General features: G+C 36.8%; 1 protein-coding gene and 1 long non-coding RNA gene across 17 annotated transcripts; one reads left to right on the plus strand and one right to left on the minus strand.

Annotated features, from left to right (window-relative positions):
• Window positions 1–1136: 1136 nt before the first annotated feature.
• Window positions 1137–7018, minus strand: LOC131225801 (structural maintenance of chromosomes protein 2-2-like). 16 transcript variants are annotated; one of them, XM_058221394.1, is made up of 8 exons: window positions 6210–7018; window positions 6076–6105; window positions 5890–5990; window positions 5414–5581; window positions 5270–5311; window positions 4865–4958; window positions 4672–4760; window positions 1137–1517 (listed from the first exon to the last, which is right to left on the minus strand). In XM_058221394.1, the coding sequence occupies exons 1-5, from the start codon at window positions 6316–6318 to the stop codon at window positions 5285–5287; spliced, it is 435 nt and encodes a 144-aa protein (XP_058077377.1). In that variant the 5' UTR covers window positions 6319–7018; the 3' UTR covers window positions 1137–1517; window positions 4672–4760; window positions 4865–4958; window positions 5270–5284. The 16 variants fall into 16 exon arrangements, 3 of the variants coding, with proteins under 3 accessions (XP_058077377.1, XP_058077379.1, XP_058077378.1); XR_009161542.1 differs by lacking the exons at window positions 5270–5311; window positions 6076–6105 and adding an exon at window positions 5656–5803 and having other exon boundaries at window positions 6210–6328; XR_009161540.1 differs by lacking the exons at window positions 5270–5311; window positions 6076–6105 and adding an exon at window positions 5656–5803 and having other exon boundaries at window positions 5890–6009; window positions 6210–6299.
• Window positions 7019–12387: 5369 nt separating this feature from the next.
• Window positions 12388–13485, plus strand: LOC131226182 (uncharacterized). The gene is made up of 3 exons (XR_009161673.1): window positions 12388–12521; window positions 12974–13059; window positions 13225–13485. It is a non-coding gene; the product is annotated as an uncharacterized LOC131226182 (long non-coding RNA).
• The last annotated feature ends 514 nt before the right edge of the window (window positions 13486–13999 follow it).

Genomic DNA, 13999 nt, shown 5'->3' on the forward strand with positions numbered 1-13999 from the left:
TAATATATTTAGGTTATAGCCAAAATTCGTTTGTTTCGGGCCAACGGAGCTCATTCAGAGGCCCATTTCCTGCATATGGTCCGAAGAAAGTTTCTTGGCAATGGATCTATGCTAGGTTGAGATTTTGGTCCGATCGAATTTATGGATCGACCGCGATGGATCAGTTTCAGTTCATCGGTCATCGACACTCGATCAGGGCCACAAGTACATTGACCCGTGTATGAAAATTTCCCTAATCTAAGGGTGTAGTTAAGTCAGAATCTGATAGTTAGAAACTTTAGGCTTGGCCTGCAAGCGAACGACCCAGATTACTTAAGTTTAAATTTATTTTCTAAAGATATTCGCATTTCTCACATACTTCACTCTGAGTTCAAGTTGTGCGTTTCTAGATACTATTTGGACTTGATTTCCAGAATGGTTGTCAAGCCCAGTAAGGCGATCATAACCATATAGTTTCACGGTCATTGGACTTTCGACGCGCGGTCTAGGTCCAATACGAGGTTTTATGATGCTCCCAAGAGCAACTGAGTTTTGAGATTGATCTTAAGTTTAGGTAATGTAGAGTTAGCGATTCTACTAGTTTTGAGTCTTGCAGTTCGTATAGAAAACGGTTCAAGCTAATCTACTGATTAATTCAGTTTAGTACTTAATTACTTTTCATCTAATTTCTAAAGGATTTGGTCCTTACACTACAAGAAAAATGGGCAAAGGCTACAGCCAAAAACCATAGCAAAAGTCCTTTTGCTACGGATATGATCCGTAGCACGTCCGTCACTATTGGTGGGGTAGCTAAAAGTATAACTACGGATTATATCCATAACAATAGATACCAATAGCTACGGATTATATCCATAGCAATACCTTTAGGTACCCTACTAATAGCGACGAATGTGCTACGGATCATATCCGTAGCAAAATGGATTTTATCCGTAGCAATAAATACCAATAACACTAATAATATCTGTAGTAATAGATACCAATAGCTACGGACAAAAGCCATAGCTATAGCTACAGATTATATTTGTAGCTATTTTAAAAAAAAATAAAATGAATTAATACGACCTGTTTCCATTGCAAGAACCTGCTGTGATTGATAACTCATCTAAGCTTAATGCTAATAGAAATAGTACATAAAATGCAATAAAAAATGATGCATTTATTACAAATAGCAATCAAATCATACAATGCATCCTACATTCACATTTCTAAATAAACAATACTTCACTTTGCTCAACCTATCATAAGAATTACAACTAAGGCGTGCCCTCATGTGCAAGAAATAAATACACTCCAACACAATAAACACCCACCATATGCATTCAATAACGCTCACGTTTTCATAGAATCTTCTTCCTTCAGACGGTCAATTTCAGCAAATGTAGAAGATAAAGCTTTTTCTTTCCTGAAAACTTCAGATGTAACTTCTGTGGACTTCGACACAAGATCGCTTTCAAGTTCTGAAACCCTTCCCTTGAGAAAATGAATTTCATCCTCCACTGACTTCTTTAGCTGGTCAGCTTGTATAAAACAGCATTTGTAAACACAATCAAACAAGCATGCCTTTGTACACATCTCAAAAGGAAGAAAGACAAAAAAAAATACTTATATATGAAGAAATAAAAAATCTACCTACAAATCTTCTAAACTATGGCAAAATCCAACATGAGTAATGTGTTCAAACCTAGGATGGACTTTTAAACTCAAAACCTAGGTTTAGGTTAAGGTTATAGGTTTAGGTTTAGGTTTTAGGTTTAGGTTAAGGTTATAGGTTTAGGTTAGGTTTAGGTTATAGGTTATAGGTTATAGCTTTAGGGAATTGAGAATAGGTTACAGTTTAGGTTTAGGAAATCGGGTTCGGGTTCGGGTTTGGGATTGGGTTTAGGTTTGGGTTTTCAAGTTTAGGTTTAGGTTTAGGTAAGGGAGTTGAGATTAGGATTAGGTATAGGTTTAGGTTTAGGTTAGGGAGTTGAGATTAGGATTAGGTGTAGGTTTAGGTTTAGGGATTTGAGAATACATTTAGGTTTTAGGTTTAGGTTTAGGTTTTAGGTTATAGGTTTAGGTTATAGGTTTAGGTTTAGGTTTTAGGTTTAGGTTATAGGTTATAGGTTATAGGTTAAGATTTAGGTTATAGGTTTTGGTTTAGGTTAAGGTTATAGGTTTAGGTTTAGGTTAAGGTTTAGGTTATAGGTTAATGCTTTAGGGAATTGAGAATAGGTTAAGGTTTAGGTTTAGGAAATGGGGTTCAGGTTTAAGATCGGGTTTAGTTAGGATTTTCAAGTTTAGGTTTAGGTTAAGGAGTTGAGATTAGGATTAGGTGTAGGTTTAGGTTTAAGGATTTGAGAATACATTTAGGTTTTAGGTTTAGGTTTAGGTTTTAGGATTAGGTTAAGGTTATAGGTTATAGCTTTAGGGAATTGAGAATAGGTTAAGGTTTAGGTTTAGGAAATTAGGTTCGGGTTCGGGATCGGGTTTAGGTTTGGGTTTTCAAGTTTAGGTTAGGGAGTTGAGATTAGGATTAGGTGTAGGTTTAGGTTTAGGGATTTGAGAATACATTTAGGTTTTAGGTTTAGGTTAAGGTTAGGTTATCGATTATAAGTTTAAGTTATAGGTTATAGGTTAAGGTTTAGTTTATAGGTTTTCGTTTAAGTTAAGGTTATAGGTTTAGGTTTAGGTTATAGGTTTAGGTTAAGGTTTAGGTTTAGGTTATATGTTATAAGTTATAGCTTTAAGGAATTGAGAATAGGTTAAGATTTAGGTTTACGAAATCGGGTTGGGGTTCGGGATCGAGTTTAGGTTTGGGTTTTCAAGTTTAGGTTTAAGTTTAGGTTAGGGAGTTAAGATTAGGATTAGGTGTAGGTTTAGGTTTAAGGATTTGAGAATACATTTAGGTTTTAGGTTTAGGTTTAGGTTTTTATTTATAGGTTTAGGTTATAGGTTAAGGTTTAGGTTTAGGTTATTGGTTTTGGGATTTGAGAATAGGTTTAGGTTTAAGTTATAAGTTTAGGTTTAGGAAATCATGTTCGGGTTTGGGATCGGGTTTAGGTTTGGGTTTTCAAGTTTAGGTTTAGGTTTAGGTTAGGGAGTTGAGATTAGGATTAGGTGTAGGTTTAAGTTTAGGAATTTGAGAATATGTTAAGGTTTAGATATAGGAAATCAGGTTCGGGTTTGAGATCGGGTTTACGTTTGGGTTTTAGGTTTAGGCTAAGGATTTAGGGATTTGAGAATACATTTATGTTTTAGGTTTAGGTTCGGGTTTTACATTTAGGTTAAGGTTATAGGTTTAGGTTTGGGTTATAAGTGTAGGTTATAGGTTTAGGTTTAGGTTAGGTTATACGTTACGGTTTAGGGAATTGAGAATAGGTTAAGGTTTAGGTTTAGGAAATCAGGTTCGGGTTCGGGTTTGGATTCGGGTTTAAGTTTGGGTTTTCAAGTTTAGGTTTAGGTTGAGGAGTTAAGATTAATATTAGGTGTAGGTTTAGGTTTAGGGATTTGAGAATACATTTAGGTTTTAGGTTTAGGTTTAGGTTATAGGTTTAGGTTTAGGTTATAGGTTATAGCTTTAGGGAATTGAGAATAGGTTAAGGTTTAGGTTTAGGAAATCGGGATCGGGTTTAGGTTTGGGTTTTCAAGTTTAGGTTTAGGTTAAGGAGTTAAGATTAAGATTAGGTGTAGGTTTAGGTTTAAGGATTTGAGAATACATTTAGGTTTTATGTTTAGGTTTAGATTTTAGGTTATAGGTTTAGGTTTAGGTTATAAGTGTAGGCTATAGGTTTAGGTTTAGGTTAGGTTATAGGTTAAGGTTTAGGGAATTGAGTTTAAGTTATAGGTTTAGGTTATAGGTTAAGGTTTAGGTTTAGGTTAAGGTTTAGGTTTAGGTTTTGGGATTTGAGAATAGGTTTAGGTTAAGGTTATAAGTTTAGGTTTGGGAAATCGGGTTCGGGTTCGGGTATAGGTTTGGGTTTTCAAGTTTAGGTTTAGGTTTAGATTAGGGAGTTAAGATTAGGATTAGGTGTAGGTTTAGGTTTAGGGATTTGAGAATACGTTAAGGTTTATGTTTAGGAAATTAGATTCGGGTTCGAGATCGGGTTTACGTTTGGGTTTTAGGTTAAGGGTGTGGTCCTTGCAAATACAGATATAAACACGGCCTGTCCAAATGGCCAGGCCCTTCCAATGTTGTCCATAGGAAATGGACAGCTTCATCATGGTCATAATAGCGATTCCCACCTTCCAGGGACCCCCGCTCATTCGGATAGCTCCGACGCACATCCGGGTCTGCTCCAAATGGTCAGGCCCCTCCAATGCTGTCTATAGGAAATAGACAGCTTTGTCATGATCATAACAGTGATTCCCACCTTCCAGGGACCCCTGCTCATCCGTATAGCTCCGACGCACATCCGGGTCTGTTTTATTAATTTTGAGCAAATATATAAACACGGCCTGTCCCCGAGATCCACCAAATTTGTCTGATCTAGGGATCCAAGGAAGGCGGATACTATAATTTGGGCCATAGTTTCAGCCATCTGAAACGCTAAAATCACGCACACTAACATAATCCAGAAAGAAAATTTCTTTCACTGAAATATACCAACAAAAGTAAATGGCATTTTTGATTTTCAACTAGAAAGCACAAAATATGAACTGAAAAATGAGAGCAGAGAAGTGTTGACTCACTTGCTCACTTTAACTCAAGTAACTTTTAGTGTTTCCTTCTTCTTTTCATCAAGCTCTTCAATCACCTTCTTGATTTTTGACTTATCATTCTAAGCAAGAGAAGAATACAGTAAACAAACAACTTCAGATATAAACAAATTCAATTAAAAAAAAAGGTGAGATCCTTTACAAGATAAGAAATACAGCAATATACCTCAATGATGTTTTTGTTGGATAATAAGTCATTGTATTCATCTTCAGCTTTCTCGAACATTGCCATAACTTTTTTGTTGACCCTCTTCTCAAGGCTGAAAGCAATCAATCAGATTAACTGAGATGCATGTCCATTAACCTTCTTCTTTCAAAAAATATGTAAAACCAAACATCAATTAGGTGTTGAATCATACTATTTCATTGTTATGGAAAAAAAATAAAGAAGCACAGGAAACAACACAACAAGTAATCTAATCACACACCCAGATTGTTCAGCTTGAAGTTTCTCAAGCTCCTCCCTTAATTTACGAGGATCACGAGATGAGAAGTCATAATCTGTCCCACCTTTTCCAAATAATTGTTTCTCAGTTGCAATCCAACTATGTCTTTCTAGTAGTTTATCTACCTTCAGGGAACAATCTTACTGTTCCATCTCCATTCGCTTAATCTGTGTGAATGGGAAAGAGTGGGTTTTTGTCAAGAACACATACACAATTTCATAGATTAAGCAAGTTAAATAAAATAGGAACAGAATAACCACTGCAAGTACCTTGTTTTCCAATTTTTTCCTCTCAACATTTGCATCACTAATTTTATGTTGAAGCTTCTGTTGCTCCTTGACAATGGCACTGATCTCAGCATCACATTCTTTCATCTTTAAACGACTCAAATTGAGCTCAAATTGGGCTTGATCATATTCCTTCTTTATGGAACTAACCTGCAATAGGAAAGGCAATAAAGATGCGTGCATTTTGTGTTCAGCAAAAAGGGTTAGATTGTAAGTTTAAGCACCTTGCTTGTAAGGTTATCTACTTCTGCAGTGAGGCTGTTTATCTGTGTCTGTAAAGAAACCAATTGATTTTCCAGGGAAGCATGCTCTTGAATGACTGCGTCCTTCTCCATAATGAGCCTCTCTCTTTCATTTTCAAAGTCATAAATCCTTTCACAATTGAATGCATCGAAATTTAAAAATAAACATGTGCAAGAATGCACCAATTACAATAAGAAGTGTATGCAAGAATGCACCTTGTTGTCTATTGAAGATGGAATTGAATCAGTCTTGTTTTTGTTGGGATTGCTTTTGCCTACGTTGATGCTCAAATGCGAGACACATCCCATGGAAATATCTGCAGTTCCAGATCAAACCTATAAATCAACAGCAAAACAGAAGTGTAGTTTAGGTAGTATCGCACAAGTGAGCAATGTACATACCAGCTGATTTATCTATGAATTCAGGCTCCACTGTAGAAAAACGAGATAAAGCCAAAAAACTACCAACTGATCAATATTGTACATACCAGCTGATTTATCTAGTTATTCGATGTTTTAAGTGGAAATGAACTAACCTTGAGAGCTTTTTTCCTCATTAGTATACTGAAATACCGACATAGAGAAGATGCCTCCACTGAAAATGTAGTCCTCAACCAGAGCTTGCAACTTATGAGAAAACGCCATAATGAAATAGATAAATTAAACTTTGAGAATAAAAACATTAGTATAAAGTAAAAGGAATCAGAACAAAGAAATCACTGCTAGCAAAACATCCTACATTTGAGAAACTCACTGATATTGAATTCAATGGAAAAAAAACTGCATGCACAAAGAAATCAGAACATCCAAATGCAGACTCTAGGGGCTGAGGACAATAATATCTATGACTGCTAGAAGTGCCACCTTTTTTTCTTTTTCATTTTCTTTTTTGTCAAAAGAATGAGGTGGGTTGGTGATCTTGGTAACATTGGAATGGACAATTGGTTCCGCACCTAGGTGACATCAAACATATCCATGTCAAGTCCATGAGCTTGATATGCTGACGCATTTGCAGGGCTGAGATTGCATAGGTGGTTTTTGGTGCATTAAAATCATAAGCATATATGATGATTCAAATGCATGGATTGCAAAAACTCATAGAATATCTATACACATCTAAATCATACTATAAAGGAAAGAAAGCATATCTGAATCACGTGTAGCCAGGCTGCAAGCCCCAGCCTCATCCGCATCCTTAGGCTCAGCAGTAATTTCATTTTATTTAATAGAAAATGTATGGCCTAAATGACAGTTAACCAGCCTGAAATGAAATACACTCACTACCAGGAAAAAAAAAATCTGATGACTCAACATCTGAAAACAAGGTAGCATAAAACCTACACCAAACTGAGGCTTGCATTCAATAACTATAAGTTTATAACTAAGATGGTGGCTTTTGAGCCCCAGAAGCAACTTTACACATGTCACATGTTGCCAGCCAACAGCCTGTTTTAACGGCTGCGGGCAAAGGGTCCTTTTCTAATAAACAAAAAAATAAAACATAAATGCTTATCCATTTGCCCAGTATCTCCCTATCTCCCTCGTATTTATCTTCTTTCCTTTTTTTTTTCCTTCTTGCAACACCCGCCAGCAGCGATAAAGGTGAAAGCTCTGGAATTTTTCTCCGACCCGCTCCCTCGATTCTCTCAGAAAACCCTACTACCGATTTTCCATCTCTATCTCTCTCTCTCACTTTAAATGCTGGAGGAGAGAGCTCTCGTTTGGATTCGCAGATCTCAACGAGCTTAAGTTTTCAAAGGTGGACCCGTTTGGTTATCGCGTTCGCATCGGATCTAGGGTTTGTTTTACTTTCTCGCTTCCCGTTTTATCGATTTAAGGTAAGAGCAAACGCAATCTTTTCGATCTCGTCTTCCCGCATTGTAAGGTTAAGGTTTCATTGACCTGCATTATGTTTTCTACAGTTTTTTGAGTCACATTTGTGTTCTGCAACGATTTTTGGGGGTTTCTGGTGCTGTATTTTGATGTTGAGATCGTTTCATAGGATTTTTATTTTTATTTTTTAAAAATTTTGTCTGATGTTTTTCGTTTGTGCTTTGATGATGTAGATCTTTTGAATATTAATTAATTTATTTTTTAAAATTTTCTTTTAATTGAGGGATTTGAAATTTCTGGGGAGGAGATCGTTTTTTGGTGTAGTTCTTTGATTGGGAGGAAAAACAGAGAAATTGAAAAAAGAAGGGAGTCATGTAGTGGTCTAAGCTAATAAATTTTTTCTTGAATGTTTTTCCCTTCTTTTTGGTTTTTTCATCACTGCATGTGACTGATGCCTATCGTGTGTTTTTCCCCTTGTGATTTGGTTGTTCGATGCATTTACTATGTAATATTTTTTTCACTTACGTCAGGTTTCTTGATTTCTCCTTCCCCTTTTTGGATGGATCAGTGCCTTTTTTTTGAATTAGATTGAGGACCAAACTGCGTTTTTTCTGATCAACCAACTGTGCTTATTTGAATTAGATTGGGGACCAAACTGCATTCTTTCTGGTCAACCAACAGTAAAGGCGGGATTCAGCTTTTACTCGTGTGGATTGATCATCTCATTGGCTTCATAATGTATCTGTCCTAAGTGGGATTCTGTAGCAGAGACACTTGATGGTGGGCCAATTAGATTGACAGACAACAAAAAGGTTTCAAATGGCCTTTTTGCCCTATGGAGCCATCATATAGCTGCTTGGTTTCATCAATCAGATCTATTTCTGTTCAGCAGCTACTTTAGCAGTTGAAACTGATTGAAGCCAGTCTTGAATTGGGAGAGCTTTATGTGTGGTTGCTGTTTCAAAAATAATAGAAAAGGCATTGTCTTTTATGTATTTTCTTTCTTTCTTTCGTTTTTTCTCTGATGTGCTTAAAAACCTCTGCCTTTTTTTTTTAACAGAACTATGTTTTCTAGATCTGGTTGCTATTGGTATTCAATATCCATTGAATTAAATGCTGACAATCCAATCAATGGATCATCTTATTGAAGGGCCTGGCCAGAATATTGCACCAATCAGATGATTCTTAATTCCTGCTGTCAATGGAATTTTATTTTGCCCCTAATTTTTCCTAGGCTGTCCGATAGTAGTTTTTTTTTTCCCTTGGATTGATATCTATAGGCTAGTAATCAGATGTGTAACATGACGTTTGTGCAACTTGATGTGATCATTGATTGAATGCTATGGATCTCTCAAACTTGTGAGTGTGGCTGCTAATCCTTGTTCTTTAGTGTAACTTTTCCAAGCATTTATTCAAGACTGGTAAGTGGCACATTCAGTGCCCAACACTGTATGAAACTTACATGCAATGAGTGTTATGTATGCCCTTTTCATAAGTTTTCAAATTCTAATTTTGATAAAAACACAACAGTGATTAGGGAGGAAAAAATTACCTACCTTACCATGAAAAGATTGAAAGAGAAATAAATGATTACGGAGAGTGAAAAGATTGTAACATGTATCTCTTTAATAGAATCCTAAAATTTTTAGGAACATTTTAGAAAACAACAGCCATGTTTACTTGTGTTACTACAAGACCATTTTGAAAAGGAAACACAAAATTTATCAATTTTTCAACAAAATATTGAAATGAAAGAACAAAAGATAGAGGACTGGAAGAGTGCTAACCTTTCTGATACGGTTGGTTGCGAGCATTGAAACTATGAATCCAGAGAAATCATGTACTTGTATAAATTGAAGTTATAGGAATCAGGGAAACGGGATGTGTACAACATAGTAAATCGTGCCTTTTGGACCCTAGAGGGGGTGACAGTTTGAATTTTGGAACCTTATTTAAGGAAGACATTAACTCTTCTGAGTTTTTTTATTGGCATAGACCTCTATAGATTAGTGACACTACAAGAAAGTGGACCATTACCGACTCTTTTTTTTGCCGATGACCAATACGAACTGCGGGCAAAGGTAAGAATTGTTGGGCTTCGTGTGGCTGCTGACGATAGAACTGAAATGCAGATGAACTGTTTGATCCTTGGCCCCAAGATATACAGCATACTCATTTTCAGTTTGTGTAATGTTCTGTTATCTAGACCGTTTGTCAGCTGGGCCCCACTTTGGAAGGACCATTGCTTGAAAAATTCTCCTGGATAGGACCATCCTAAGTTCAATAATTTGGCCTGCAAAGTGACAGTTTAGAAGTGAAATGCGGCAATGGTCCACATTCGGCTTTCAATCTGGGAGGGTTGGGAAGTGTAGTCCATCCACAGCAGGTCACATACCCAAGAATATATAAAGCATGCTTGAGTCTTCAAGTTAAGCTTCCTTTATTTCAGGTATCGTCAGATTTCAAGGAGTGGGGCCTAGGACTGGATATGAGCTCAAGTTTTTTGCTGATTTATTTGGGCTTATCAAGCCAAAATCTCTTTGAAATTCGTGTGTGTGTGTGTGTGTGTGTGTGTGTGTGTGTCACCATCAATGTAGAGATTTAGTTTATGTATGTGGTCTCTTTACCTTTATTTCCTGAAAACTTGGCTGAGGAGAAGTCCTGTGCTCAACTATGGCTATTATGATTGGATCTGCCCATTTTTGGTTTTTCCTTTGTAATAGGGGACTTCACTTCTTTATATTTTACTGCGTCGATGCTTGTCCATTTCTGTGCACCCAACAATCCAGTATGCGGCTCATATAAAGATTGCATTTACTTGATACATTAGTCTGGGTATCAACCTTGCCACTGCAGATGTTATCATTCTCTATGAAAGTGATTGGTACATTTTCCATTTTTCTTTGCTAGTAGCATTTTAAATTGGTATTTTTTACTGTCTGGGTTCATCTCTCTTATGTATATGCCAGTTTTTCCAGGTTGAGAGAAAAATCAATTTGGTTTATGGTGGTGGAAGGAAGTGTAGGCTAATGGGTCTAATTTCTCATGCTGTTTTTAATGGTGGATGCCATGCTCTTGGGTATATATGTTTTTCATTGATCTAATTTTTTGTAGAAAAATAATGCCGCCTAGATGCCTAGCGGTGTTGATAGCAATCAGGTTGTAGACCTTTATCCACTACGAATGAATCTCTTGATGTTCAAAACCATTTATTTGTAGGTTACCACACACATCCTAACAATCCAATTATTTGCTCGTCGTGAAGCTGATAGTAAGAGGCATAACATTGTTGTCATTTTTGAAAATAAGGGGTAGTTGTTCATACAGAAATCGTTTGTTGCAATCAAAATATAGAAATCGTCATCATCCTCCATGGCATGACCCATCCACCTCCACATGGCATAAATGTATATATGGAGATTCTTACATGCAACCTGAACCATCCAAATCATGAGGACTCTTTTAAATCCTGGATTTCAAATCCTCAAAAGGGCCTCTTTTAAAATTCAAGAGAAAAGGAGTGCAGAAAATCCTGAATTTTCAATCCTCTTCAACTGTCATCATTGAAGATTATTGTTGGTTCTTGTTTTGGTGGGTCACTTGAACTTCGTTGTTTCTTTTACAAGTGCGCAACTGAGCTAGGATTATTGCTTGCACGGACAGCAAGTACCCACATATAAAGGGTTATTTTGGTAATTTAAGCTGTAAATGCGTGTTAATCTTTAGACCAACGGAGTTGGCATTATCCTCACGGGTGTTCTGCCCACATTCTACTCATCTTTTCCTCTCTCTCTCTCTCTCTCTCTCTCTCTCTCTAATAGAAAAGCTCTGATACTCTGGGAGAGTGTGATGAATGATACTCCGGCACTTCCAAATTATTTAGAAGTTACACACGTGGCATACAAGTAGTCAATTTGAACAGTACAAATTATGTTACCCTGTGTAGACATATCATGAACAAGAATTTAAGCTTATTCGATTATCAGATTGGTGAACATCATTGGACGGTTAAAATGAAAAATATCCAACCGTTCTACAACACAACTTGATACTCACCATCAATACATTGAAACAAATTTTCTCAGTGACAAAAAGTTGCTATACATGTTGTCTTCTGATATATCTTTTTGGTGATGCTTTTATTCTTCTTCATGTGTAATTTGTTAAATTTCATCTGTCAGTGCTTTTGTTTGACAGTATGAAGCTATAGAGTGATTTTTTATTTTTGCAGAGAGAGTGCAAGCTCCTCAGAACAGCATTTCAACGGCCGCATTGCTTCGGACATTGTTTTACATACTAGTGTGGTACACTTTCAGCACATGTTTGACACTGTGAGTGGTTCATCTTTCACACCCAACTGATATTTGTTGTTTCTTTTTAGGAAATATAAAATGTTATTGCCTTAGCCGACCCCAACTAGTCCCGATAAGGCGTTGTTGATGATAGATGATGGTGATGATACAATGTTATCGCCTTCCAACAAAAATGTTGTTGGGCCCACCTTTTGGTGATTCAGATGCTGATATCGTGGAACAAATGGTGGATGGGCACCACTCAGAAGATCTTTCATTGGATGATCTTAAACATCTGATGTGGCTGCCATCAAATGAGGGCATTCCATGCAACTGAAAATTTCTTTGGATGGCAAAGATCATCTGAAAGAAGAGATGGCACTGAGACGTGTCCCAATCCATGATGGGTCCACTAGAACAACTATTCAGATGATCAAAAGGTGGGACCCATCTGTACTATTCCTGGGTAGAGCATAATGCATACCTTCTTCCTTGTCAATTTTATGCTTGTTGATTTGTGCTGAACAGGTCTCCCCTTCTCTTCTGTGAGCAGGTATAATAAAACACTCTTAGGCGATAAATTAGGGAAGTTCCCAGCTCCCTTCTTGATGAATACTATTCATTTTGGCATGCAAGCCATTTTATCCAAGGCCATCGTGTGATTCTGGTCTCAAAAGTTGCAACCTAGTGTAAAAATGTCATGGAGGGATTACTTTCTCAAAGGTTTTCCATTATCTCTGCTTCTCATTGCCTGTGTTTTCTGATCTATATTTTTTCATTATCATGAATTACTTAAGAACTATCTATATATATGTTTTCAAGAAGCTGGCGGAGACAGTGCAGTGTGTGTGGGTGATCCAGGGTTCAAACCCTAGTAGTGTTACCTTTCAAAAAGAAAAATGTTTTCAATGAGCAGATGCTTGGCTTTGCCTTTTTTCGTACTCAGGTTTTGAATTTGAGTATATGTTTTCCTACCTTCACATTACCTTTTTTGGGTTTACCATTGTTAGCATGCATGAGCACTTATGGGTAACTCATATCTGTGCTCCTATGTATCTCTCTTATTGATGAAAACACGATTTAGCCTTTAAAGAAATACCGTATCACTACTCTGGAGGAACTGCCAGGTATTGAGGCCAGTTGCCTGATGCAAAGATGTGCTTTCTCTTTTACAGTTGTACCAATGGCTATTGGAACAGCGCTGGATATAAACCTGAGTAATGTCTCCCTTGTTTTCATCTCTGTCACATTTGCCACTATGGTCAGTTGTCTTTTTCTTCTTTGTAGTAATTTTTGTTATGATGACTGACCTTCTTTTGAATGGAATTGTCCTTTCTGCTATGTACGTTGTACACATTACTTATGAAACAACAAGATTCCCAACATAAAAGTGATTATTTATCCTATATGCTCCTTTCTTTTGCAGTGTAAATCCGCCTCTCCAATATTTCTCCTTCTGTTTGCTTTTGCATTCAAGTGAGTCTCTATTTGTATGACCTCCGTAAATGATATGATTGTTCCATTTGCAGTCTGTTTATGAAAATCCTGCCATGCAAAAGTTTCCTGTATTTAATTTCATTACCATTCAAAAAAAGGAGTTTCCTGTATGTCTTAAAACCTTTAGGTAGTTGGAGGCATTGAGACAACAGACTAAAGTAATTTTTACTGTTTCTTGTTTAATCTTTTTTGGAGTACAATTTGTCTCACTGTAAGGCTATTTTTACGACTATCATGCTACTATCAGGATTCAGAACTTGATAGATACATGTTTTCATATTTATATCGATCCTCTTTTGTTACTTTGATTTATTCAAGTAATTGGATGAAGATGTTACTTGATGTATGAGTCTTCTCCTTGTGGTTTCTTTTCCTGTTTTGTCAAATCTATGGATTTATGGGGGGTTGGAATTGGTAAATCCACAGGTCCTGTAAATCTTGACTATAAAACAAGTTGAGGAGATTTGAAATCTGTGGATTTCACTAATCCATGATCCTGATCCCTCACCCAAAACAACTTAATATGCATAATCAACCTTCATAGGCTTCCTGGTCTTGTTTGCAGATTAGATTAGGCTTTTAGGCCCATGACATGGAGATGCAGCTTTTGCTTCCTGAGTCCATGACTTGGAGATACCAGTTTCTCCAGATGGTTAAACAGCAACAATTTGCATTCTACAACTAGAATCTTCCAATCCATGGGA

This window comes from Magnolia sinica, chromosome 14 (assembly GCF_029962835.1).
Source record: "Magnolia sinica isolate HGM2019 chromosome 14, MsV1, whole genome shotgun sequence".
In the NCBI taxonomy this organism is placed as follows: Eukaryota; Viridiplantae; Streptophyta; class Magnoliopsida; order Magnoliales; family Magnoliaceae; genus Magnolia; species Magnolia sinica.

Bases quoted from the DNA above. Each gene is read 5' to 3' on its own strand.
- LOC131225801 (XM_058221394.1), bottom strand. From the start codon at position 6,318: ATGGCGTTTTCTCATAAGTTGCAAGCTCTGGTTGAGGACTACATTTTC. The intron at 5,991-6,075 runs GTATGTACATTG...CTGGAACTGCAG, and splicing joins ATTCATAGATAAATCAGCTG to ATATTTCCATGGGATGTGTC. The intron at 5,312-5,413 runs GTACTTGCAGTG...CCATTCACACAG, and splicing joins GGAAAAAATTGGAAAACAAG to ATTAAGCGAATGGAGATGGA.